At 57.0% G+C, this 25,881-nt stretch overlaps 1 protein-coding gene across 1 annotated transcript in view; it reads left to right on the top strand.

Annotated features, from left to right (window-relative positions):
- PLEKHA6 (pleckstrin homology domain containing A6) overlaps positions 1 to 25,432 on the top strand; it is a 139,664-nt gene extending 114,232 nt beyond the window's left edge. Inside the window, exons 12-28 of the mRNA XM_052654004.1 lie at positions 281 to 367; positions 1,310 to 1,363; positions 5,371 to 5,451; positions 6,204 to 6,272; positions 7,475 to 7,555; positions 7,836 to 7,985; positions 8,737 to 8,832; positions 10,348 to 10,459; positions 11,589 to 11,728; positions 14,155 to 14,304; positions 15,453 to 15,582; positions 15,858 to 15,964; positions 16,775 to 16,951; positions 18,387 to 18,554; positions 18,635 to 18,768; positions 19,262 to 19,407; positions 25,317 to 25,432. Of these exons, the coding sequence (XP_052509964.1) occupies positions 281 to 367; positions 1,310 to 1,363; positions 5,371 to 5,451; positions 6,204 to 6,272; positions 7,475 to 7,555; positions 7,836 to 7,985; positions 8,737 to 8,832; positions 10,348 to 10,459; positions 11,589 to 11,728; positions 14,155 to 14,304; positions 15,453 to 15,582; positions 15,858 to 15,964; positions 16,775 to 16,951; positions 18,387 to 18,554; positions 18,635 to 18,768; positions 19,262 to 19,407; positions 25,317 to 25,432 (1,998 nt within the window). The remainder of the gene's footprint in view (positions 1 to 280; positions 368 to 1,309; positions 1,364 to 5,370; positions 5,452 to 6,203; positions 6,273 to 7,474; positions 7,556 to 7,835; positions 7,986 to 8,736; positions 8,833 to 10,347; positions 10,460 to 11,588; positions 11,729 to 14,154; positions 14,305 to 15,452; positions 15,583 to 15,857; positions 15,965 to 16,774; positions 16,952 to 18,386; positions 18,555 to 18,634; positions 18,769 to 19,261; positions 19,408 to 25,316) is intronic.
- The last annotated feature ends 449 nt before the right edge of the window (positions 25,433 to 25,881 follow it).

Here is a 25,881-nt window from a genome sequence, read left to right as displayed (position 1 = left end):
GTTGCCTTGCCTCTGCACAGGAACACTGCTCTCTGTGCCCCTCCCCAGGCTGTGCCAGAGGCCCTGATGCTGTAAAAGAGGGCAGAGAGGCTCTGTTTGCTTCAGACCTCGAGGACCTGGACAGACCACTGCAAGCATATTGCAATGGGTGAATGCTGTCCATGTTAGTTTGAAACCTGCTCCAGGACAGGATACAGCATCCCTGACTGTGAGCTGCAGTTGGTGGGGAAGCTTATGTCCCAGCTGAAGCCTCACCTCTCCAATCCCCTTTCTCTTCCAGTATGATTACCTGGGAGACAGGCGGCCAGTCCCTGCAGGACTGTTCCCCTACAACTACCCACCATCCCCCACGGTCCACGATAAGATGGTACGTCCTTTCCTCCCACTCCGCTTCCCCTCAGGCCCTCTCCTCCCAGGGGAGGACGGATGCTCTGTGCCCGGTGCCTGGACCGTCTGGTCTTTGGCAGCCTCTGGATACCTCCTCCCTCCAGCCTGGACTCTAATGTCAGTACCGACTGCGGTGCTAAGTACCCCTTCTCCGCGGTGACACAGGGCCGAGGAGCAGGGACCAACCCCGGAAACATGAGCTGTCCCCATCCTCTGCGTCTCAGGACAGCCGCTGTCCAGTATGCAGAGGGGCCTGGCTTAGGCTGCGGGCTGGGAAGAAAACTTAGGCTCGCGCGCCCCAAACAGGCGAGGCCATCTAGGTTTCTTCCTCCTAAGCATACTTGCTTCGAGCTTGCCCTTACCTGGAATGTTACTTCGGGGGAAAGAGACGAGAGGTAGGACTGAGGAAGAGTCGATACTGTGTCTTCTTGTACCTTCTCTCACCTTTCCCCTCGTGTCTCTTCCTGGAATTTGTTCTCCTGAGAATTTCCTCTCCCCTGGAGAACTTGATACAGATGTTCCACTTGGAGAGCTGGGAGAGCCTCTGGAAGCAACAGGCAGAGTCCCTGTCCCCAAGGGCCTGTGACTGACCCCCCCTTGACAAGTCTCCTCTGCGTATGTCCAAACTCTGTAGTCTTGACACAGAGCAAATGCACCCACCCAAAAACAGTGGGTTTCCCCAGAAAATGCAGAGCTGACAGAAAGTGCTGCCTAGGGGGCTTCTTGGTGCCTCCGTCTCCCAGGCAAGGGCCAGGCCGCGGAGTGTATCCCTCCTCTGCCCCTCTCCCTTCCCCAGACCCCGCAGGGCCAGGGAGGCCCCCTTTGTCACTGCCCAGCTAACCCTAACTGCTTTGCTTCCTTTTATTGTCTTCTGTTGTGTTCCTGTTGTTTGTGTTGCTGTTGGGCCTCGGGCTCCGGGTAGGATGAACTTTTAGACCTTCAGTTGCAAAGAAACCTAGAGTATTTGGATCAGCAGGTAGGCAGAGCTGGTGCCCCTCACCACCCCCTGCCCTTCCATCACGTCTGCCTGCTTCTCCTCGCCTCCTCATCTTCCATCCATTCAACAACCTTTGTTGACACACAACAAAGTGGCTTATATTTTGGTTTGCAGCTTCACACGCCTTCTCGGCAAAGCCCTTTAGGACAGCTGGGAGTTTCCTGGGGAAAGGAGAATAGTAAAGGACCACATGAATAATTAATGTCACCATCTATTTGTTCGGCCCAGATGGAAATGCCCCCAGGGAGCGGGCAACAATTTGCATTTTTGCTGGAGAGGGTTGCGGAGATCGGGAGGAGAACTAAAACAGGAGTCCTGGCTAAAGCTAAACTAAATCCTAAAGCTAAGGATATAGTTCAGCTTGAATCTGGGTAGTCAGCCTGTCCTGTTCCGCAGTTCCGGGTTGTGGTTAAACCCCACAGTTTGTAAATGAAGGGCCACAGGCCTGCCCTCACGATTTCTTAGTTTATGTCCGTTCAGCATATTTGTTAACCCCTCTGCAAAGTTCTTCTCTATGCACAGCTTCCGTTTTCCGGAGAGTTCAGTGCGGTAGACAGAGGGAATATTAAGCAGCCCAGTGTCACAGAGGCGCGTCCTGAAGAGGCAGTGAGTGTCCCCGTGTGATGGAAGCGATCCACTACCAGGCTCTTGCCTTTGGCTGCCGTGCCTTTTGGGACTAATGAGGCTGTGATACTGGGTTTAGACAGGTCAGGGGTCAATATGCTGGGCATTTACAGGAGGATGTACTCATGTTCAGATCTGTACCCCCAAATCATGGGGGATCTGAGTGTGCACCAGCTCCAGCTGGAGGTAGCCTAGGGTGGTGGAAAGAATAATGACGGTAATAATAACAACGACAGACTTACCGTAATTGGATGCTTCCTCTGTGCCCCTTACTGTTTTAAGCACTTTACGGATCCTAACTCACTTAATCTTTATAACAGCCCTGCAAGGTGGGTGTTGCTATTATCCCCATTTTGTACAGGATAGGATGAAACTAAGGGCTTCCCTGGTGGCTCAGTGGTAAAGAATCCACCTGCCGATGCAGGAGACGCAGGTTTGACCCCTGAGTCAGGAGGATCTCCTGGAGAAGGAAGTGGCAGCCCACTCCAGTACTCTTGCCTGGGAATCCTATGGCCAGAGGAGCCTGGTGGGCTACAGTTCACGGGGTCACAAAAGAGTCGGACACAACTTGGCAACTAAAGAACAATAATGGTGAAACCAGAGTCCAGAGAGATCAAGTAACATGCCAAGGACACGCAGCCAGTGAGCAGCAGAGGCAGGATATGGCTCTGAGCTTTTGACTCAGTTTACAGCTGAGGAGACATCTAACATGTGAAGAAGTTGGGGTCAAACCTCATCAGATTGATTATGTGCTCTTAACGTTGCGGAGAGGACCACAAACACGGTATCAGAGGACGGGGCTGTACCTGCTGGTGGTTCTAGTCACAAGCCGTGTGACTTTATCTCTAAGGTTGTGGTGTCTCGGTGAGCTCAGCCTCATGGGAGACCTTGGGCGCTGGGAAACACGATACACGCTTTAATCAGCAATGGCCCTCGGTCCCCAAGAACGTGGCATTTTAGTCCCAGAAGGAGCACGTGCTGTTGGCGCGGTGCGCATCCTAGGCTGTGTGCGGGCGGGTCTCTGATGCCCGCCAGAGCTCAGGGCTGGGAAGCACTGGCGGGAAGCAGGGTCTGCAGGGGTGTGGGCTGGTGAGCGGCAGGGCTCCCAGTCTGGCCTTCCTCCCTGCAGCCCATCCACACGGCTGGCTGTCCCATGCAGTACAGGTGTCAGGACCCCTTCCGGGGAGCTTCTGCCCTCACAGGAGGGCTGGGGGCTTCAGGAATAACGTTTCAGAGGCACTCTTCCTAGATAAAGGATAATATTCTTAAAAGACAGTTTTCGATGATGAGAAGAGTCCAGAATATAGTCAGACACTACACTCTAGTTCCAACTGTGCCGTTTACAAGGACTTTCCTGAAACCTTGGAAATGTCACTTGGTCTCTCTGGGCCTTTGTTTTCTCAGTCATGGGATGGACTTTGTAGGACCTGCCCTTTATACCTCAGAGTTATTGGGAGAGCCAGGTGGGAAGGCGTATGAGAGCCCTCCGGCAGACACGGATGTGGGTAGTGATTGCTAATATGATGACTTTTTCATTTTCTTCCAAAAGTCAAAAATATTAACTTGACCACCCTTGACCCCGGTGCTGTGTACTACTATAAGGTACTGGGTTAGGCTCTTTCTCGCCAGATTTCTCTAACGTTTTGGAGAGACAGACAGTGGCACACAGGGGCTCCCCTAGAGGCAAGGTCCGCACGGGCTAAAGCATCCGGGGAGCCACAGCACGGCGGGGGTGTGTCAGGGCCAGACTGCCGCCGCTTCCTTTACTGATTTAGGTCCCTGGTTGGGGAAGGAGTGAGACCGGTGGGGGGCCAGCAAGAGCCTGGGGCTCGCCTGCCCTCTCAGCCTGATGTGCTGGTGGATATGCCCTGTGCTGTACGCATCCACGTGTACCCCGCACGTGGGACACAGGCCCGCCGCGTAGGCGGCAGACGTAAACATGCACACGCCACCGACAGTCACACGCATACAACACGGGCACTCCCTGTCCACAGCAAACACAGTCTTATTCACACACACACATGTGCACAGGCTCTGAGAAGACAGGAATTGAGCTTAGAGCCTACAGAAAATGTGGTTGATGTCCTGTTGACTTTTAACCATTTAACAAATACTCAACTTCATATTATAGTTGTTCTTTTAGAAGCCTTTTAAATCACACTTTATATTATAGGAAAAAAACTCCCAAGTGGGCTAAAAAAGTAGAAAAATCAGATCCTAGGAAAGCCCTTTAACATGCGCTGGAGCCTGTGCATGGAGCTGGAAGGGTGCCCCTTGCCTGCCTGCAGAGTACAGAAGCAAGGCCGCCTTTGGGCGGCCACCCAAACCAGGCAGGAGGGAAATATGTGTGGGTCCAACACAGACTGGGAAGCAAGGGTAAAAAATGTGGGGGTCCCCTGAATTGGGACCCCAGAAGATCTGCCCTAGGGCGGCTCTGCCCCTCCCCTGGCTCAGGTCTTCTCCCCAGGCAGCTTTTCTGCACACGCCCGCTGTGTTCTGCCACCTTCCCCTGCAGATCAGCTGAGTTACAGGGACATAGCCAGGGACACGCCCCCACGTGTCCACACTTGGCACTGCCACCCTGGAGCCAGGGGAGATGCCAGCCTTCCCGGTTGGTGTGCTTGGCCAGTGCACCCCCCCACCCCCACCCTCTCATTCCCCCTCACCCTTCCTCCCGCTCTTTCTCTTTCATTTGGCAAGTAGTTTTCCCCCTCCACGTTCCTGAAGATCTCTGAGCATAAAGAGTGCATGTTGGGAGAGCGGCGACACCTTCTCTGGTGTCTCTCTAACATGGCTTGCTTGCTTTGACCTCCTTATTTGCTCCCTGGCATCATCCCAGGTCGGCATGGATGCTATCAGCCCAGCTCTGGAAACAGAATTTTACAGTCCTCCCTACTCTAGAGCAGAGGTGGGCAGCACTCGGGGAGAGAGGCCTGTGCCTAACCGACGTGAAGGCCCATCCAAAGAGCAGGTCGCATTTTCTTTAAAGTTGTTCGCTTAGTTCCCATTTGGGGAGATCGGCCTTTCCCACTGCCCGCGTGGTCCTTGACCAAACCAGAGTGAGAAATGAGGGCTGGGCCGGGGGGCAAGGCCTGCAACGCTCAGGCACCCGGGGAGGTGTCCCTGGGCCCGGGCAAGGCCACGGCGACCTCCCGCCTGCCTGCCATGGCCTTTCCTCATGGGCAGCTTCAGTCTAGGTCCCGAACCAGAATTCACAGCGGGTGAGTGATGGGCGAGAGCAGAGAGGGTGCTGGAGGCCCCAGGAGGATCCGCCCTCCACTGTCTCCTGGAGCCCAGGCGGGCGTGGGGAAGACCCCCGCGTGGGACTGCATCTGAGCCGACCGTTCCTCCCTCTGCCGCAGATGAGTGAGAGCGAGGCTCTGATCAGTGTGGTGAACCGCATGGTGGAGAGCTCCTCCCCCAGCGCCCAGCTCTTCATGCAAGTAAGGCCTCTGCCTGGCAGCACACTCTCGTCAGCGTCATTCCCGCCGCCCGTGCATGGTCGAGCCCGCTCCTCTGCCCAGGCCTTACCCCTGGGCTCAGCCCAGCCTTCCTCCTTTCATTCCTGGGGTCGCCTCCATTCTTCATGTTCGTGGGTGAACGGGCTCATTCCCCAGACCATCAGCATAGCCAGCCCTGACATCTCATGCCGTGCGAGGGATCACGAAGGGTCCAGGACTTCTCTCTCGCGTTTGGTGTCTGCTTACCAGTCACTGGGGTGGGGAGCATGGGGGTGTGGTGTGGAGCCGTCCGGTGACACTGTTGTGCAGAGGGGCTGTTTGCTGCATGTGGCACCAGTGGAAGGCGCGTTTGCCAGGCCGAGAGGCGCCTCCGGTTTAGGCCCAGTCCCTGGGACTGGCACGCCATCTACTAGGGCAGTCATTTTCAGACGCTTCTGATGCTCCTTCCTTCTCCCAGGTCTTAGCTGAGACTTAACTGTTGTTCCCATGGTTGTTATGCGTGAGCCGTTTGGGAGCTACCCGGCGCTGGAGCCCCTCCAGAACCGCTGGGACGGGCTTCGGCTGGGCCGTCCCCTGCTCTCCAGCAGGCAGAGCGCTGCTCAGCTCGGGTTCTGGAGTGGATGCTGCCTGAGCTGGAAGGCTGTGGCCGGTGGCAGGAACAAGGCGGGGCCGTCAGCTCTCCCGTGCCTGAACACCCTGCCTCTGCCGCGGTAACCGGTCTCCCGTTCCTGCAGGTCCCTCCGTACCCAGAAGTGTTCCAGGACAGCCTCCACACCTACAAGCTGAACGAGCAAGACACAGACGTAAGAGCAGCTTACTGTTCCCTCCGCCCCGCTGGCCCCACCGCAGACCCCTTGTTCTAGCTCTCCCCGTGGGGGCTTTTCCTGCGCCCCCTCTCATCCCCTGTAGCCCCTCACACATCTGGTCCCTGTCCCGTCTCCCTGCAGAGACAGTGCTCTCTGCCCGAGCCCCCTCAACCCCTTCTCATCCTCACCACTCACCCTACCTGGCATCGTGGCTGTGTGTTTTTCCACTGAGTGTGAGGCCCTCTTGTCTATAGCAATGGCCCGTGCTTATTTCAGGCACGCAGACTTTGGTAGGAAGTAGCCCCAGGTGCCTGGAAAGAAGACTGAGGCCTGGTCCCTCCTCAGGGAGCTTCTGGGCAGCGGGAGGCCCAGTCTCAGCAGACCTGTCCTGGGGCCTGCAGTAGGGCAGGGCTGGGCGCCATGCTAGCTGGTGGGCCCAGGACACGAGCAGGTGGCATTTGAACCAATCTTGAAGTAAAGGACCCAGGGCACAAGATAGATTGGACAAGATTCTTGGTCCATAGAAGGGAGCCAAGGGGGTGTTCGAGGAGTGGCGTGAACACAGGTGTGGACACGGGAAGGCACACGTCTCCCCAGGAAACAAGTCTGGCCTCTCCTGCCTCTTCCCGCTGGCTTTGCGTGGGTGGCGGATCTGCCCAGCAGGCAGGGCACAGGCTCCGTGCAGGCCAGGACCAGACCTCAGAGGGACCCCAGCGTCAGCCGTCCGGAGACTCTGGAAGGAGGGGGGGAGGTCAGGGTCCCGTGGGCCTCGGGACCAGCGTACATTGTTCACTGGTTTCACGAAGATTTGTTTGGAAACTGGCGTACCCCTCCGATCCATACATACCTGGAGGCCTGGGAGGCGAGGCCGTGTTGTCTCCTCACCCTTGTGAACTGGCACCTCCAAGAGGAGGGGCGAGCAGAAACTCGACATTCAGCTCTCAGCCCCCTCCCTGCTCTAGCTCACTCGCGTCCTCGGAGAATAAGTCCATCTCGTCCCCCAGCAGGTCTCTGGGGAGTGCCCCAAGGTGAAGACAACTCCCTGTTCCCAGGAGCCTCCAAGATTAGGGTGAAGGGCCAGGCTTCCTGGGCAGGGTGGTATCCAGAGGCCCAGTCCTGCTCATCCAGTTCCCAGATGCCCGTCAGGCCATGTCCTTAACTTCCTTTTCTCTCCCTCCCTTCCTCTTTGGGGACCCTAGAAGCTGCTGGGCAAGTTGTGTGAGCAGAACAAGGCGGTGCGGGAGCAGGAGCGGCTGGTGCAGCAGCTGCGAGCTGAGAAGGTGAGAGCCGTGGGGTGGTCCTTAGCGGGCACACGGGGGCTGGCCCAGAGAAAGGGTAGATGGCTCCTCCACCCTAACTCAGCTGGTGAAGCTTTGTCCCTCCCCAAACCTCTGTCCTGCCCTTACTCAGCCCTGCTGAAGCTCCTCTGGGGATCTTGGCCAGTGTGAGGGAACCTCCGCTAAGCTGCCTGGCTGAACCCCTGTGCTCCAGCCCTTGCTGCCGAAAGCCCCAGCGAGGAGTTAACAGGGCTGCTCATAGCATTCCCCTGCCTTTCTTCAGGAGAGTCTGGAAAGTGCCTTGATGGGGACCCACCAGGAACTGGAGATGTTTGGAAGCCAGCCCGCCTACCCAGAGAAACTGCTGCACAAGAAGGAGTCGCTGCAGAACCAGCTCATCAACATCCGGGTGGAGCTGTCTCAGGCGACCACGGTAATCCTGTGCTCCTACCCTGCTCGGGAGAGCCACCCCTCCCAGCCTGGGCTCCCCTAGTCCCCGCTTTCCCTGAGGGCAAGAGCAAGCTGTCTGGGAGGGGTGTAAACAAAGCCCTTAACGTTGCCTTGCAAAATGGCAGCAAGCCTACTCATCCCATCGAGTCTCCACCAGGGAGCTTGGCTTCTTTCCCACAAGCCACACCTGCACCAGGATTTGTTCATGACAAAGTGAAGTCGAGGGCCACTTTCTTTCTTGGCTGCTTTAACAGCTTTGCTGCGCACCCCTTCTCTCCCCTCTCTGGAGACCACGCAACATGCCGCTCTGGCTGCTTCCTAGTAGGCACCGGGCGGGCCCTCCAACACAGACAGCAGCAGGAAAAGCCCCGGAAAACTGAAGCCCAAAGGGAGGAAGGTGTCTGGCCTCCAGAGAGTGGACTCCTGTGGCTCTCCTTTAGTCTCTGTCACCCGACACGGGAAGAGCAGAAAGGGCGTAGGAGTGAGATCAGCTCCTTTCAGCCTGTACGGAGAGGACCCTGTTTTCTCTCTGTTTGGGCATGCAGCAGGCTGAGCGGTTGCACCTCCTCTGAGGCCAGGGTTTGGCTGTCATCGGACTGTCTCAGCCCTGTGCCTTCTCCCATCCCTCCGTGTCCTCTTCCCTGACCTGCCGGACCCCAGGTGCCCCAGCCCGAGGCAGGATGAGGAGGGGCGGTTTGGCACTCGTGGCTTCTCAGTGAGCCCTCCCTTTGCAGGCCCTGGCGAACAGCACCATGGAGTATGAGAGTCTGGAGGCAGAGGTCTCTGCCTTGCACGACGAGCTCTGGGAGCAGCTCAGCTTGGACCTCCAGGTGAAGGGGCTTCCGGGTAGGCGGGGCCCCTGTCCTCCTTTGGTCCAAGAGAGACCACAGTATCTTCCTTTCATGCTTTAGAGATTGCAGAGACTTAAAGCCGGGAGGTGGTCCTGGAATGAAAGACAAGGTTCAGTTCAGTTCAGTCACTCAGTCGTGTCCGACTCTTTGTGACCCCATGGATTGCAGCACGCTAGGCCTCCCAGTCCATCACCAACTCATGGAGTTTACTCAAACTCATGTCCATCGAATCGGTGATGCCATCCAACCGTCTCATCCTCTGTTGTCCCCTTCTCCTCCCGCCCTCAATCTTTCCCAGCATCAGGGTCTTTTCAGATGAGTCAGTTCTTCGCATCAGGTGGCCAAAGTATTGGAGTTCAGGGCCTCTTAAAACAGACTCTGAGTTTCGGGGTGAAGATAATGTGGGAACATTCTTTAGTTCTGTCAAATCATGAGGGACAAAGAGAAGTTGAAGCGTGGGAGACTTTAACAGACATACAGATGTAAACAATGGTGAGTTTTTAGATGAGAAAGAGGCCTTCCTTTCTGGGACGGGTCAGGAATGCCTGCTTGGAGGCAGGAGGATGGACACTCTGGGGGCATTGTCTTTTCCTCCCGCTGTCTTCTCTCTCCCCAGGCTCCACTCCTTTAGCTTGCTTTGGAAGCCCTGGCTCTCTGAGGCAGTTAACACCCTGCTTTCCTCCTTTTTCCTCCTGGTAACAAAGCTTACCACCCAACCTTGCAGCTGTCTAGGTGGGTGAGGTGAGGGCCAGAGGCCCCACGCGCCACCATGTCCTGTGGGGAAGGCCTCAGTCCAACATGCACATTTTTGGAGATAGGAGAGCATCACGGTCAAGGCGCCAGCTCTTGAGACAAGTAGACCCAGATTCAGATGGTGGCCATGCTGCTTACTGACGGATGGTCTTGGGCGTGAGCCTCTCCACCTCTGAAGTGGGGACAACTGCTATCCTTGCCTCAGAGAGGTGCTGTGCAGCCGCAGTGAGTTCATGTGTGCAAAGCACTCAGCACAGCCCCTAGGACTGGTACGGGGTGCAGGGAATGCTAAATAAAGGGAGCTGTCGTTTTTCAAAGCGTGGACACTGTAACTGAGTAGAATTCGTGGTAATTAGGCAGAAGTTTGGTGCGGGCATTACAGAAGGGCTATTTGGCTGTGAAAGAAGACAGGGAACCCGAAGCTCTTGCCCCTGGAAAGCAGGCCACCACCAAGTGTCCACCTAAAGGGGCGGCCACTCCAAGACCACCCTGAGCGCCCCTGGGTGGGGGTGTCAGAGGAACAGGTTCTCGCTCTTGGTTCTGAGGTCACAGGTTTACTTAAGAGGGCTCTTTGCTGTGATGACAGAGCCCTCTTCTTCTGCAGGAAGCTGAAGAGACAGAAGCTGCCTGTGAGGAAGGCGTGTGCTGGAGGGATGTGTGTGCGCGTGTGACCATGGGAATGCTCCCACCGGGACACTCCTTGGTAGCGACTTCCTTTGACCTGCTCTCTGGCCATTTCAGAATGAGGTGCTCAACCGGCAAATCCAGAAGGAGATCTGGAGGATCCAGGATGTAATGGAGGGGCTGAGGAAGAATAACCCGTCCCGGGGCACAGACACAGCCAAGCACAGAGGTGGGTGCTCTCTCCAGCAGCCTCCTGGGCTCCTGGCCTCAGCAGAAAAAGCATGTTTCTGGTCTCCATCCCGCAGCTGCCAACTTGTACCTATGCAGGCCCTCACACCGTGCTCAGAGCCAGCCCGGGCCTTCTCAGGGCTCCAGAAACGTCCCCCACCCAGAACAAACCAGATACACCAAAGAGGCTGTTGCCTTGATCCTCTTGATTCCTCCCTGGAACAGGTCAAAGAGCACAGTGCTTTCCTGGCCCTCAGTTCAGTTCAGTCACTCAGTTGTGTCCAACTCTTTGCAACCCCATGAACTGCAGCAGGCCAGGCCTTCCTGTCCATCACCAACTCCTGGAGTTTACCCAAACTCGTGTCCATTGAGTTGGTGATGCCATCCAACCATCTCATCCTCTGTCGTCCCCTTCTCCTCCCGCCATCAACCTTTCCCAGCATCAGGGTCTTTTCATATGAGTCAGCTCTTCACATCAGGTGGCCAAAGTACTGGAGCTTCAGCTTCAACATCAGTCCTTCCAATGAACACCCAGGACTGATCTCCTTTAGGATGGACTGGTTGGATCTCCTTGCAGTCCAAGGGACTCTCAAGAGTCTTCTCCAACACCACCGTTCAAAAGCATCAATTCTTCTGAGCTCAGCTTTCTTTATAGTCCAACTCTCACATCCATACATGACCGCTGGAAAAACCATAGCCTTGACTAGACGGACCTTTGACAACGTAATGTCTCTGCTTTTTAATATGCTGTCTAGGTTGGTCATAAGTTTCCTTCCAAGGAGTAAGTGTCTTTTAATTTCATGGCTGCAGTCACCATCTGCAGTGATTTTGGAGCCATGGGCTAACTGGTGATCCGAGACCACTAGCTTAGTATCTTCCTTCCTTCAGCCCAGGGACTTTGGTCCAGGTCTCTGGACCCTTGGAGGCAGTGATGTCATTTCCATCCATTATCTTTTCCTGCCCAGCTTGCCTCTCGACAGCCAGCCTGTGACCCAGCCCCAGTCCCTTCAGCAGGCCAGGTGGCCCTGACGCCCTAAACCAACCCCTGCCTTCCCACCACAGAGCCCAGCCACACTCCAGGCCACACCCCTGCCCCTGTCCTCACCTCTCTCCCCTTCTGCTTCCCCAAGGAGGACTTGGCCCCTCGGGCACTTACAGCTCCAACAGCCCCGCCAGCCCTCTGAGCTCCGCCAGCCTCACCAGCCCACTGAGCCCCTTCTCCCTGGTGTCTGGCTCTCAGGGGTCCCCCACCAAGCCTGGCTTCAGTGAGGTAAGCAGAGGTCGTGGGTAAGGTGGGCAGGGGAGGGAGGACCCAGTTCTCATTTGCTTGAAACTGTACAAATTCTATGCTTATCTCCTCCCCAGAGGCCCCTAATGCTCTGTCTCTCTCGCTAAGATAGTCATTCTAACACCCAGTTTGTGAACTTCGCTCCAGATTTCTCCTTTACCTGTTCTCATCTCTAGCTGTCATTTTTAGTTGCCGTAGGTGGCAGTCTTCCTGAGCTCCATGATGGTTAGCAAAGATACCAAACACTTAATAGAAATTTAAATCTGGGATTGTTTCAGGACGGGAGAGCTGAGAGTCAGTGTGGGAAGCATTTTCTGAGTCAGTAAATCAGCAAGTCTTTTCTGAGACTGGGCAAGGGATAGTATGAGGCCCTCTCGGAAAGATGCCTGCGGGACTTTACCCCATTCACAGGGAACAGCCCCCCTCTGGAACGTGGTGGCGTGTGTCTCAATATTGAGCCACACAGTTCAGACCGCAGAAGCTCCAATGTTCCAAAGAGAAGGTGGAATCTAAACTGGGCCACGAAGCACTGGGGCAGGGAGAGGGACGGGCAGAAGGCCTTAGTCAGCAGAGATGGCAGACCAGAGGTAGAAGGGGGGATGCGCCCAGAGTGACGGGCGTGGTGATGAGGAGAGAGCTCTGAAGAACGCCCTGGGGCCTCAGTACAGGAGGGCATCGCGGGCAGGCAGGGCTCGCCTGCAGGTGGAGCCCACCCCAGCCTGGGTGGGAGTGAGGGGGTCCCGGCCCCGGCCCGGGTGGGAGTGTGGCGGGCCGGCCCCAGCTCGGGTGGAGTGAGGAGTCTGCCCCGGCCCGGGTGGGAGTGAGGGTCTGCCCTCCCCGGCTCGGGTGGGAGTGAGGGGGTCCCGGCCCACCCCAGCCTGGGTGGGAGTGAGGGGTCCCGGCCTGCCCAGGCTCGGGTGGGAGTGTGGGGGTCCGCCTGCCCTGGCCCGCCCCGGCCCGGGTGGGAGTGAGGGGGTCCCGGCCCCGGCTCGGGTGGGAGTGTGGCGGGCCGGCCCCGGCTCGGGTGGAGTGAGGAGTCTGCCCCGGCCCGGGTGGTAGTGAGGGGGTCCCAGCCCGCCCCGGCCCGGGTGGGAGTGAGGGTCTGCCCTCCCCGGCCCGGGTGGGAGTGAGGGGGTCCGGCCCTCCCCGGCTCGGGTGGGAGTGAGGGGTCCCGGCCCGCCCCGGCCCGGGTGGGAGTGAGGGGGTCCCGGCCTGCCCCGGCCCGGGTGGGAGTGAGGGTCTGCCCTCCCCGGCCCGGGTGGGAGTGAGGGGTCCGCCCGCCCCGGCTCGGGTGGGAGTGAGGGTCTGCCCTCCCCGGCCCGGGTGGGAGTGAGGGGGTCCCGGCCCGCCCCGGCCCGGGTGGGAGTGAGGGGTCCGCCCGCCCCGGCCCGGGTGGGAGTGAGGGGTCCGCCCGCCCCGGCCCGGGTGGGAGTGAGGGGTCCGCCCGCCCCGGCCCGGGTGGGAGTGAGGGGTCCGCCTGCCCCGGCCCGGGTGGGAGTGAGGGGGTCCCGGCCCCGGCTCGGGTGGGAGTGTGGCGGGCCGGCCCCGGCCCGGGTGGGAGTGAGGGGTCCGCCCGCCCCGGCCCGGGTGGGAGTGAGGGGGTCCCGGCCCCGGCTCGGGTGGAGTGTGGCGGGCCGGCCCCGGCTCGGGTGGAGTGAGGAGTCTGCCCCGGCTCGGGTGGGAGTGAGGGGGTCCCGGCCCGCCCCGGCCTGGGTGGGAATGAGGGGGTCCCGGCCCGCCCCGGCCCGGGTGGGAGTGAGGGGTCCGCCCGCCCCGGCCCGGGTGGGAGTGAGGGGTCCGCCTGCCCCGGCTCAGGTGGGAGTGAGGGGTCTGCCTGCCCCAGCTCGGGTGGGAGTGAGGGGTCCACCTGCCCTGGCCCGCCCCGGCCCGGGTGGGAGTGAGGGGGTCCCGGTCCGGGTGGGAGTGAGGGTCCGCCCGCCCCGGCCCGGGTGGGAGTGAGGGGTCCGCCTGCCCCGGCTCGGGTGGGAGTGAGGGTCTGCCTGCCCTGGCCCGGGTGGGAGTGAGGGGTCCGCCCGCCCCGGCTCGGGTGGGAGTGAGGGGTCTGCCTGCCCCAGCTCGGGTGGGAGTGAGGGGTCCACCTGCCCTGGCCCGCCCCGGCCCGGGTGGGAGTGAGGGGTCCACCCGCCCCGGCCCAGGTGGGAGTGAGGGGGTCCCGGTCCGGGTGGGAGTGAGGGTCTGCCTGCCCCGGCCCGGGTGGGAGTGAGGGTCCGCCCGCCCCGGCCCGGGTGGGAGTGAGGGGTCCGCCTGCCCCGGCCCGGGTGGGAGTGAGGGTCTGCCTGCCCTGGCCCGGGTGGGAGTGAGGGTCCGCCTCTGCTAACGTTCTCTTCTTCTGCTCTCACAGCAGCTGCTCTCGCTCCTCCTAACGCTCTGGCTTCTCTCTGCCTCAGGAGCCCGGCCCGCCGCGGCCCCCCCTCCCCAAAGCCTACGTCCCCCTGGAGTCTCCTCCCACTGTGCCTCCACTCCCTAGCGAGAGCCGCTTCTGGCCGCACCCCAACTCCCCTTCCTGGCACTGCGGTGGTGAGACAGCCAGGGGTCAGGTACCCAGCGCCCTCGGGCCCCGAGGGCAGGGATGGAGGGAACGGCCTGCAGGAGACCAGGTCACTGACCCTATTCCCGGGCTGACTTTCCCACAGCTCAGCGTTCCTGGCCTCTGTCTAGTCAGACTCTGGGATGAGCAGAGGGATGGCTGAGGCCCTCGTACTGGACCTCTTTCCCCTTTTGCTTCCTGTGGACAGTGGAAAACTGCGTTGCTGCCCTGCCCCGTGGCAGCCCGTGGCTGTGGGTGGTGGGTTGGGGCCCGCTCCCTGCCAGCGTGACCGACGACGGAGACCCCGCGACGCCCCATCCCCACCAGCGCCGTTCTGGTCTCTTCCTGCCTTGGTCCACCTCAGCCCCCATCCCCGCACGCTCTCCCTCTTCCCTTGCCTGTGTCTCTGGGCCTCACCAGCCCCCAGAATGTAAGGATACACACACTTTCTCCCCTGTTCTGTCTCCTCCTTTCACCTGAATCGCTAGCCAAGGTTCAGGAGAAATGTGCAGTTAGGCTTGGAAGAGGTTGTGTGCTGAGCAGAAAGAGTCGTAAAACAGGCTCAGCCATTTACTGGTGATATGCACAACCCTCGAGGGTCTGCCCGGTGCGGTGGGCAGGACAGGCATCGTTACCTCAGTTTTACAGACAAAAACAGGTGGTAGGACTCACCCAAGCTCTCCAGTTGGGCCAGAGCTAGTTTCTGACCTCTGGTCTAGTCACGCGGTTCTGGGAGTCCACAACCCCAGTGCCCTTTTCCTTCCCACAAAACTCACCTGGTTTTCTTGTTGAAAAACCCGGTAGAATCCGCAGAGATCTTTGGCTCTGTGGCCCCCTGCCCCAGTCGTTCCTCCTCTGGCTCACAGCAAGTCTGTACATTCCATGTCTGCCATGAGGGAATCTCTCTGATGAGCCTCAACTGGGGGCCTCTTGGAGGCCCTGAGCCCTCTTTCCACAGGAGGGCCCCACGTTGGCATGGGGGGAGGCTCAAGCGCGTCCTTGCCCGCTTGCCAGCGAGTGCGCAGTCTCCCTGCTCCGTGTCTCTTGCAGAGGCTGGCACTCCAACCATTGCAAAACAAAGCATCACCACCAGGGCCCAGTTCTCCGAGGTTACTCTAGCACCGTCCATCCATCCATCTTCTCATCCTTTCTCCCTAGCCCAAGGCAAGCTACGAGCAAAGCAAGAGAGACCCCCAGCAGACATCCCCCCTGGACACCTCTAGAGACATCAGCCTTGTGTCCACCAGGCAAGAGGCTGAGGCAGAGAAGCAGGCGGCTCTCAACAAAGGTACCCCCTGCCCCGCTGCCCCCTAGAAGCGAGGCTTCGCACCAGAGGGGAGCCCAGAGAGGTGCTCGCTCACACCCAAGGAAGCGCTTCCTCACCTGGGCCTCCACCTCTGCCGCTGGCGGGACCAAGCCCCTCTGAGAAGGGGCAGGACGAACCTCCCTGAGAAGGGGCAGGCCGAGCCCCTCCGAGGAGTGGGTGGGGCCGAGCCCCTCTGAGGAGCGGGCAGCCCTGTGTCCCTCTTTGTGGGACCCACTGGCCACTGTGTCTCCCTACAGTGGGCATCGTACCCCCACGGACCAAGTCACCCACCGATGAAGAAGTGACTCCATCGAGGGTGGTGAGGAGGAGTGCCAACGGGCTCACCAATGGCCTCTCCTCCCGGGTGAGTGCACGCCCGCAGGCCCAGAGAGCTTGGCGGCCCAAGCTGGGCTGTGTGTCCGCCTGTCTGTCACAGTTCAGGAAGCCCGGAGCTAGAGGAGGAAGGTAGAACAGGACAGAAGAAGGGAAGTGGGGGAGTTCTTCAAGGAAACACGTCATGAGACAAGGAAGCTGTGCATAATCATGATTGAACAAAATCATTATAATGTGCTACTGATGAAACACAAACGCAAACGTCGATGGTCAAACATACATGTGCTGGCCAGAGGCACTGTGTTAATTTCCTAGGAAGTTAGCAAAATGCCACGAATGTGGTGATTGAAAACAGAAGTTATTCCCTCACCATTACAAAGGCCGGTGTCCAGAATCAAGGTGTCTGAAGGTGGGCTGTGTGTGCAGGCTGAGGAAACACCCATTCCGTGCTTCCCTCATGCCTTCTGGTTGTTGTGGGCAACATTTGGCTTGTAGATATGCCACCCCAATCTCTGCCCCACCTTCACATCACCTTCTACTCTATGTGTTTTCTTTTTCCTGTTGCTTATAAAGACACCCATTATTCAATTTAGAACACACCACAATTGAAAATGATCTCATCTTGGGCTCCGTGACTTAATTACACCTGCAAAAACTCCATTTCCAAAGAAGGTCACATGCACAGATACTGCGGTTAGGACTTAGATGTACCCTTCAGGGTTCGCTATGTAACCCATTACAGGCAGGCTTTCTGGAGAAGGAAATTTTTAAGGGATCCAGGCAGATAAAAAGTCGGAGGGCAGGGGAGGGCACGAGTCCAAGCCCTGTCCTTCCCCCGCAGCAGGAGCGCCCCAAGAGTGCTGTGTTTCCTGGCGAGGGCAAGGCCAAAATGAGCGTGGAGGAGCAGATGGATCGCATGCGGCGGCGGCAGAGCGGCTCCACCAGGGACAAGCGGAGGAGTCTGCAGCTCCCAGCCAGCCCGGCCCCCGACCCCGGTGCCCGGCCTGCCTACAAAGTGGTAACGTCCTCCCGGCCCCACGGACTCAGCCTGGTGTCCGCTAGCACTGCCCACCGCCAGGCACGGTCAGCCTGAGCCGGAGGGGCCTGAGGGAGGAGGAGGTTTCAGCAAGGAGGGGCCAGGACGGACCCAAGCCAGGCAACTGGGAGACCTGGGGAAGCTTCTCCCACGCTGGGCAGAAGACATATTGCAGCAAGTGTTTGCCTCTTTTGTGTTTTGAGAAAAATAACTCACAAAAAGAAATGCCTTGATTATTTTAGTTGAAGTGAATTATACAACATTCATTGAATAGAGAATAGTACAGAATCCACAACCTGGAAGTAGCTATCACTTGTCCGTGTTTCTAGAGCATTTCCTGTGTGCTTAACATTGGGCTGGGGGTGGCTGAAGGTCATCATCATAGGACACCAACACGTGGTGCAGTACAGGTCACAGGCCCTTTCGTCTCGTTTAGTCGTTTCAAGGACATGGGACTAGGAAGTGTTACCCCCGTTGCTGTGGTTCAGTCACTAGGTCGTGTCAGACTTTTTACGACCCCATGGACTGCAGCACACCAGCCTTCCCCATCCTTCACTATCTCTTGGAGCTTGCTCAGATGTATGTCCATTGAGAGGCTGATGCTAATTAACTGTCTCATCCTCTGTCACCCCCTTCTTTTGCCTATAATCTTTCCCAGCATCAGGATCCTTTCCAATGAGTTGGCTCTTCAAATGAAGTGGCCAAAAGTATTGGAGCTTCAGCATCAGTGCTTCCAATGAATATTCAGGGTTGATTTCCTTTAGGATCAACTGATTGGATCTCCTTGCAGTCCAAGGGACTCTCAAGAGTCTTCAGCGCCACAATTCGAAAGCATCAATTCTTTGCTCTCAGCCTTCTTTATGGTCCCACTCTCACATCCATACATGACCACTGGAGAAACCATGCTTTGACTAGACGGGCTTTGTCCCCATTTTAGAGACGGGGGAAAAGTCATGAGAAATTAAGGAGCTCTGGGCCACACAGCTCCTAAGTGCAGAGCTAAGAATAGCCCAAACTCTGCGCCTAACTTCTCTTTCCACTAAATTTCAGAAAAGAGAACTCATGACCCATAAATCCTGCCCTTCTTTCATGTGATAAGGCTAGCGATCCATGTAAGACACACTGATTCGTTACTCAAAATATATGGCGCGGGATGTGAACACAGGTGAGGCAGGCGGAGAGAGACAGCGCTGACAGGCGGCAGTGGCGAGGTGTCTCCGCTGCGCCCTTGTGGGTGGGCAGGCTTTGGACAAGCACCGCGGAAGGAGGGCAGCTTTGCAGCGGACGCAGTGGGCCCAGTGGGGTGGTGGCCAGGTCGGCCGTGCTGGGCAGGGCCGGAGAGGACCTCGGCATGGCCGGGGCTGCCTGGAGGCGGCGGGACAGAGGCCCCGCGCGGTCCTGACTCTGCCGCCCCCAGGTGCGCCGCCAGCGCAGCATCCACGAGGTAGACATCTCCAACCTGGAGGCGGCGCTGCGAGCCGAGGAGCCCGGCGGGCAGGCCTACGAGAGTCCGCGGGAGGAGATCGCCCGGCTGCGCAAGACGGAGCTGGAGCCGCCGCGCTATGACGTGGACATCAACAGGGAGGTGGGCGGCGTCCTGCGAGGGCAGCGCGGGGTGGGGGGCGCGGAGGAGGGCGTGGAGGCGGTGACCGCGCTCCTCCACAGCTCTCCACCCCGGGCAAAGTCCTCATCCCTGAGCGGTACCTTGACCTGGAGCCCGACACGCCCCTGAGCCCCGAGGAGCTGAAGGAGAAGCAGAAGAAAGTGGAGAGGATCAAGACGCTCATTGCCAAGTCCAGGTAACAGGCCTCGGCTGAGCCTCCGCCTCCTCCGCCCACCCTGGCACCCAGGACATCGAGGGCGCTGGTGCTGCTGAATCCAGGGCCCGGACACATGTGGTTGGTTCTCCCAAGCCTCCCACCGTGGAAGAAGTGGTTTGAGGCGGCAGCCTGGGCCGAGGCACGTGGCCGGGTCTTGCCGCAGCCCGCGGCGCCGCAGAGACCTCCTGGGCTCATGCGTGTGCTCTCATCAAGACAAACGGATGAGCTGCCCTCTGCTGACTTCTCTTCCCCACCCCGAGGCTGCCCTGAGTGTTCTCTTAAACCTTCCAGTTCGTTTTGAAATGTTGCAGGCAGGGGTCCTGACATGCGATTTGCCAGGGTCCTGCTCACCCCGGGGGACAGGCTTGCACACTCACAGGCCCCCGGACCCCCACCACCCTCAGCCCGCAGATCCCCCAGGCCAGCTGGGCCATGCTGCCCCCTCCATGTCTGTGTGTCTGTGCCTCTCCAGCATGCAGAGCGTGGTGCCCGTCGGCGAGGGGGACTTTGTGGACGTGCCCCAGGACTCGGAGAGCCAGCTGCAGGAGCAGGAGAAGAGGATTGAGATCTCCTGTGCCCTGGCGACCGAGGCCTCCCGCAGAGGCCGCATGCTGTCTGGTGAGAGGGGCTGGGCCTCGCTCTGCCAGGGAGACCGGCTGCCCAGGAGTAGGGGAGGCAGCGTGGCAGGGGCTAGCGTAGAGCCAGGGCCGCGTTCCTTGAGGTCAGGATGCGCGCTTATTGGGCACCAGGGACTGTGCTAGGCTCACTGGGTGCGAAGGCACCAGAGGAGCTGACATCTGGGAGCTCAGAGTCACGATGACCCGCCTCACTGCTGGTTGGCAGAATGGCCAGAGGCCGTGTGGGGAGCGCAGGGAGCCGCTGAACCTATGCAGGTCCAGGAAAGGCCCAGAGAAAGGGAGATGACTGAGCTTGATGGGGAGATATACACGTGTGTGCCAGAGTGTGGCAGAGTGAGGGCCAGTGTTCCAGGGCTTTCTCCAACTGCCCATTCATGCTGCAGGCAAATGGCAGGAATGCAAAGGGAAGATGGTACAAGTAGCCAAGAGAGTCACCACCGTGGCTGTTGACCCAAACCCACTTTGCTGCTAAGAAAAGATGAGTGTAAGGAGCTGACTTCACACTGACACAAAGGCTAGTGGGTCTTAGTGGACACTACGGGGTTGTAGCCAGTAGAATTAACTTCTCTTCCGCCTGAAGGGAAGCACCCTGGAAAAGAGGAGAATGTAACTGGGAAGAATGGAAGAGACTCTGTGAATGGGAGGCTTTGTGGTGGAGGAAGTTGGTCAAGTCACGAAGCCTGGGAGACAGAATATTCCCTCTTCCTCAACACTAAAAGTGCTTTGGATGGAGAGGGGGAAGGCTGCAAAGGCCAGTCAAGACGAATGCCCTAGATGGATGCCGGGCTTGTGATGACATTAGTCGTGCTGGCCACAGTTCTAAAGCCCTGGGTGCATGTCAGCTCAGGATCACGGCAGGACGCACAGAGGAAGGAAAGGCTTTTCATGTCAGGGACACAGGGTTTCAGTCCTGGCTCTTTTCTGCATCTGTAAAATTTAAATCGAGATACCTGTCTCGTGGTGTGAGGATGGAAACAAGGTGTGCTGAGCACGTGGCCCCGTGCCTGGCACCCAGTAGCTGCTCAGCAAATGCCCCCTGCTATAGGAGCAGTAGCCCTAGTTCTGGGGGTCATATTAGCTGAAACAGCAGCAGCTAACGTAGAAGCAGGAGGCTTTGGTGGTTTTTCTAGCTATTTTAAATATGGGTATTTTCAGAAACCAAAGGGTTTTGAGATACAGCAAAAGGGATCTAAGTAAGCTTTAAGGAAGAACCTACTAGCAGTTGGGGTATAAATGGACTTTAGAATGGGTGGCCAGGGAACGTCCTTGGAGATCTTTCAGAAACAAGCTTTCCGTGGGCAGGAGAGGAGAGCAAGAGAAGTGATAGGCTTCAGAGAGCCCCAGCCTGCAGCCAAACGGCAGCAGAACCAGTTTGGCTACAAGGAAGCTTCTGTCAACCGCCCTGTAGTTTAGCTACAAAATGAACCGGAACCTTCCAGAGATCAAATTCCACACGCTCTGGGCAAAAGGCAACTTCCTGTTTCAAGAGTTAGAACAGACGGAGCTATTAAAACTTCCCTCTGCCCCTCCCCAGCCCCTGGCTTTCCCTGCTACCGCTCCCCTACCGAAGGCGTTGTGAAAACAAAACTCACCCTGGCTTTTCAGATTCTCCCTTGATACACATGGGCTTACATTCCAGAGTCTGTGTGCGGAAAGCAAATGGTCACCCTGCTTTTGCCAAAACCCCAACTATTTAAAACATGGCTGTGGCCCGGCCAGACCTCAGACTTACCCTGTGCCCACTGCCCCGGCCTGTGGCTCATGTTCCCAGAGCCCAGCTCTGCCAGGCATGGCCGTCGCTGTGTGGGAGAGGGTGCCCGTGGGCTGGTGCAGCGGGCAGTGGGTACGGCAGTCGCTGTGTGGGAGAGGGTGCCTGTGGGCTGGTGCAGCGGGCAGGGGGTGGCCTGATGCCGAGGCGGGCGGCAAGCGTGTAGCCGTTGCTGGTGTCCCTGGCGTGCAGTACACGGAAGATGTGGCAATACTGGGCTTGTCCATGTGGCGTGATGTCATTGCAGTGTCTGTACTGGGTAATGGTTGTAGGTACACATGTATGTGTGTATATTCACGTGTGTGATGTATGCGTGGAGGGAATGTTTGCAAATATAGGAGTGTGTCTGTGTGTGCAAAATGTCTATGGGGGTTGTGCAGAGACCCATTATTTATCAGCACAGGTGGTGGTTGGGAAACTGTTGCTGTGAGTGTACAATATGTAGGTGGAGGTGGTGCTTAAAAATGCATGTGATGGGCTTTCTTTGCAGGGTGATGGATGATCAAGGCTATTTGTGTATATGTTGTGCACAGTGTGTGTATGGAACTTTTGTGAAAACACACCGACGTGTGCAGGATGGAGAGAGCACAGCCTCATGATCGTGAATAAGTGTGACTGATTATTTGTACGTGCAGGTGGGGTAGTACTTGTGAACACACAGCTGGAGTAGCGCATTGTGCAATGCCTGTCTGCTACGTATGTGAACTTATTTTGATGGACGTATTCATAATCCATTTAGTATTTCTCTAATTTCTTAAAGAGGTTGTATTTAACATAATTAATCTTTCTTGTTCTCACTCATTTAGTATCATTATGCATGTACGTGTGCTAAGTCACTTCAGTTGTGTCTAACTCTTTGCGCCCCCATGGATTGCAGCCCACCAGGCTCCTCTGTCCATGGGGATTCTCCAGGCAAGAATACTGGAGTGGGTTTCCATGCCCTCCTCCAGAGGATCTTTCCAACCCAGGGTCGAACCAGCATCTCCTATACTGGCAGGAGGGTTCTTTACCACTAGAGTATCATTATAAATGTCCTTATTTTGCTGACCTCTGTGGAAGAGATGCCCCTGGGGTCTCTAATCTGTACAGATCTATTTGTGCCCCTGCTAAATGTTCCCAGACTATGAAGGTTTTGAAGTTAATATGTCTGCTTTTCACAGAAGCTGTTCTCGCCTTCAGTTGTGCCTCAGTGGGCCTCTCAATTCCTCTTTCTCTCTCCCTCTCCTAATTTTCCTGTTTCTAATCTCTCACGGGCTAGAAACCCAGCAGGTCAACACCTATCATCAGTTCAGTTCAGTCACTCAGTCGTGTCTGACTCCCCATGACCCCATGAATCGCAGCACGCCAGGCCTCCTTGTCCATCACCAACCCCTGGAGCTCACTCAAACTCATGTCCATCGAGTCAGTGATGCCATCCAGCCATCTCATCCTCTGTCGTCCCCTTCTCCTCCTGCCCCCAATCCCTCCCAGCATCAGAGTCTTTTCCAATGAGTCAACTCTTCGCATTAGGTGGCCAAAGTACTGGAGTTTCAGCTTTAGCATCATTCCTTCCAAAGAACACCCAGGATTGATCTCCTTTAGAATAGACTGGTTGGATCTCCTTGCAATTCAAGGGACTCTCAAGAGTCTCCTCCAACACCACAGTTCAAAAGCATTAATTCTTCGGCGCTCAGCTTTCTTCACAGTCCAACTCTCACATCTGTACATGACCACTGGAAAAACCATAGCCTTGACTAGACGGACCTTAGTCAGCAAAGTAATGTCTCTGCTTTTGTAATTATGTTTAAATAAGAGTATCTGGAAACAGTTAGAACTGGACATGGAACAACAGACTGGTTCCAAATAGGAAAAGGAGTATGTCAAGGCTGTATATTGTCACCCTGCTTATTTAACTTATATGCAGAGTACATCATGAGAAACGCTGGACTGGAAGAAACACAAGCTGGAATCACGATTGCTGGAAGAAATATCAATCACCTCAGATATGCAGATGACCCCACCCTTATGGCAGAAGGTGAAGAGGAGCTAAAAAGCCTCTTGATGAAAGTGAAAGTTGAGAGCGAAAAAGTTGGCTTAAAGCTCAACATTCAGAAAACAAAGATCATGGCATCTGGTCCCATCACTTCATGGCAAATAGATGGGGAAACAGTGGAAACAGTATCAAACTTTATTTTTCTGGGCTCCAAAATCACTGCAGATGGTGACTGCAGCCATGAAGTTAAAAGACACTTGCTGCTTGGAAGAAAAGTTATGACCAACCTAGATAGCATATTCAAAAGCAGAGCCATTACTTTGCCGACTAAGGTCCTTCTAGTCAAGGCTATAGTTTTTCCAGTAGTCATGCATGGATATGAGAGTTGAACTGTGAAGAAGGCTGAGCGCCAAAGAATTGATGCTTTTGAACTGTGGTGTTGGAGGAGACTCTTGAGAGTCCCTTGGACTGCAAGGAGATCCAACCAGTCCATTCGAAAGGAGATCACCCCTGGGTGTTCTTTGGAAGGAATGATGCTAAAGCTGAAACTCCAGTACTTTGGTCACCTCATGTGAAGAGTTGACTCATTGGAAAAGACTCTGATGCTGGGAGGGATCGGGGGCAGGAGGAGATGGGGCCGACAGAGGATGAGATGGCTGGATGGCATCACTGACTCGATGGACGTGAGTTTGAGTGAAGTCCGGGAGTTGGTGATGGACAGGGAGGCCTGGCGTGCTGCGATTCATGGGGTCGCAAAGAGTCGGACACGACTGAGCGGCTGAACTGAACTGAAGAGTATCTGGGCTCCAGATACTCTTCAGGGAATAAATTATAAGAGCTTTGTTGCATGTACATTGTAACATCTATTTGGCTTCCTTCAGATCTTCCTTGCTTAGGTTTTGGTTCCTTGACTGTTAGGAATTGAAGTTACCAGACAACTAACCATTGGATCTGTGATACGGGTGTGTGCACGGATGTGTGCTTGAAAGGTGTTTGTGGTTGTATTTGTATGAGAAGTGACAAGTGTGTTGGGTTGTGTACAAGGCCAGGTTCAGTCATGCCCATACACACACATGAGTTGTGTGTGCTGAGTAGAAAGGTGTGGTGTTGTGGACCCATGCAGACTCGATCACTTCCTGTCAGGGAGAGCGCTGTGTCTCTGTGTGTTTGTGGGCATGTACAGATGAGCCGCGGAGCTGCGTAGGCCCTTTCTCCTGTGCAGAGGCCAGGAAAGGTGATGAGGGCCCAGGTAGGGTGGGAGCAAGGGTCTGGGAAGTCTGGTGCCAGGGTCCCTCTCCGGGGGAAGACAGTGTGACTCTGGCCCAGGTCTGGTTCTGCTCTGAGCCTGAGTGAGGCTCCCACAGCCACACCAAGGGAGCACGGGGGTCTAGAGGCTTGCAGAGCCTGTTCCTAACACTACGACTCCTCCTTCCTTGTCCTTCACTTTGCTGTTCTCCAGCATGGGAAAGAATGATGATAGAGTAAAATCTCATTAATTTAAATGTCACCACTTGGGGCTTAAATGATCTGTTTAGAGGTGGATTGAAGTTGGCCTTTCCTGGATGGATGAAATGAGATTTCAAGTGACAGTGGGGAATCGCTTTTGAACCCTCCAGTTGAAGTTAACGGACTGGTCTGAAGCACATCAGGAGCCTCTGTCCTCATGGGCTGATAAACACTGGGATCACTCCGCTTTGAGTCATTGAATGAGGGCCTGGTGATTTGGATTAGTGTGATTTTACTGCACTATTAATCATGGTCATCAGTGATATCACTGCCTCTGAAGGTGCCACCCCTCACCCTGTCCACAGTCGTGGGGAGGTGTGAGCATCTCCCCGCTGCACAGATGGAAGGGGAGCTCTAGGCTCAGAGGGGCCAGCCTCACCCCCCGTCACCCTGCTTCTCAGCAGAGCTTGGATGCGGCCAGGTCTCCCCTGGGTCCCGTGCTCTCCTCCATGGCGACCCTGGAACCAGCTCCGCTCAGCTTGAACAGATGCCCAAGCTCAGCGCTCCTCCCTGCTTGCCTCCTGCCTTGCTCCCTGCGTGGAGGAGGGCCTCGCTTGCTCTGGGCACCGGCCTCCTGCCTCCGCCTGACCCCCCACCCCTCCCCGCAGCCCGTATTCACCGCCCTGTTCATTTCTGTTTCCAGTGCAATGTGCCACCCCAAGCCCTCCCACCTCCCCTGCCTCCCCGGCTCCACCAGCCAACCCCCTACCATCTGAACCCCCGCGGGGCGCCGACAGCAGCCATGTCATGCGGGTCTGAGCTCTGACGTAAGCACTTTTCTACCGTATTTCATCCAGCCCCGGGCGTGGGACCCCTGCCCCCACGCCCTTCCCCGGCCAGCTGCCTGCACCCTCCATCCTGCCTGCCATCGCCTCTCCCGCGCCGGCGCGCCTCGCCGCTCTTCCCCTCCGTCCATCCATCCTGCGCGGTGCTGGGCTGGAGCCGGCTGGCAGGGCTGCTCCCAGGAAGCTGCCGGTCCAGTGGCTTTGCATCTCCAGGAGCAGACGGGACAGAGGCCGCTCCTGTCCGCTGTCAGAGGGCTGCCCCAGCTCCCCACCCCTGCACCTCCTGTCGGCCTGCAAGCCTGCCATCTGTTCCCTGCCTCAGAAGCCCCTGAAAGCTGCTTCTCCCAGATCTTATCTCTCCCAGATGGTGCCCAGGTCTTCTGTAAATTAAAGTGTCCCCGGACAGCTCTAGGCAAAGGCTGT

Source organism: Budorcas taxicolor, chromosome 16, assembly GCF_023091745.1.
Source record: "Budorcas taxicolor isolate Tak-1 chromosome 16, Takin1.1, whole genome shotgun sequence".
Taxonomy (NCBI): Eukaryota; Metazoa; Chordata; class Mammalia; order Artiodactyla; family Bovidae; genus Budorcas; species Budorcas taxicolor.
This window is presented reverse-complemented; position numbering and strand designations above follow the sequence as displayed.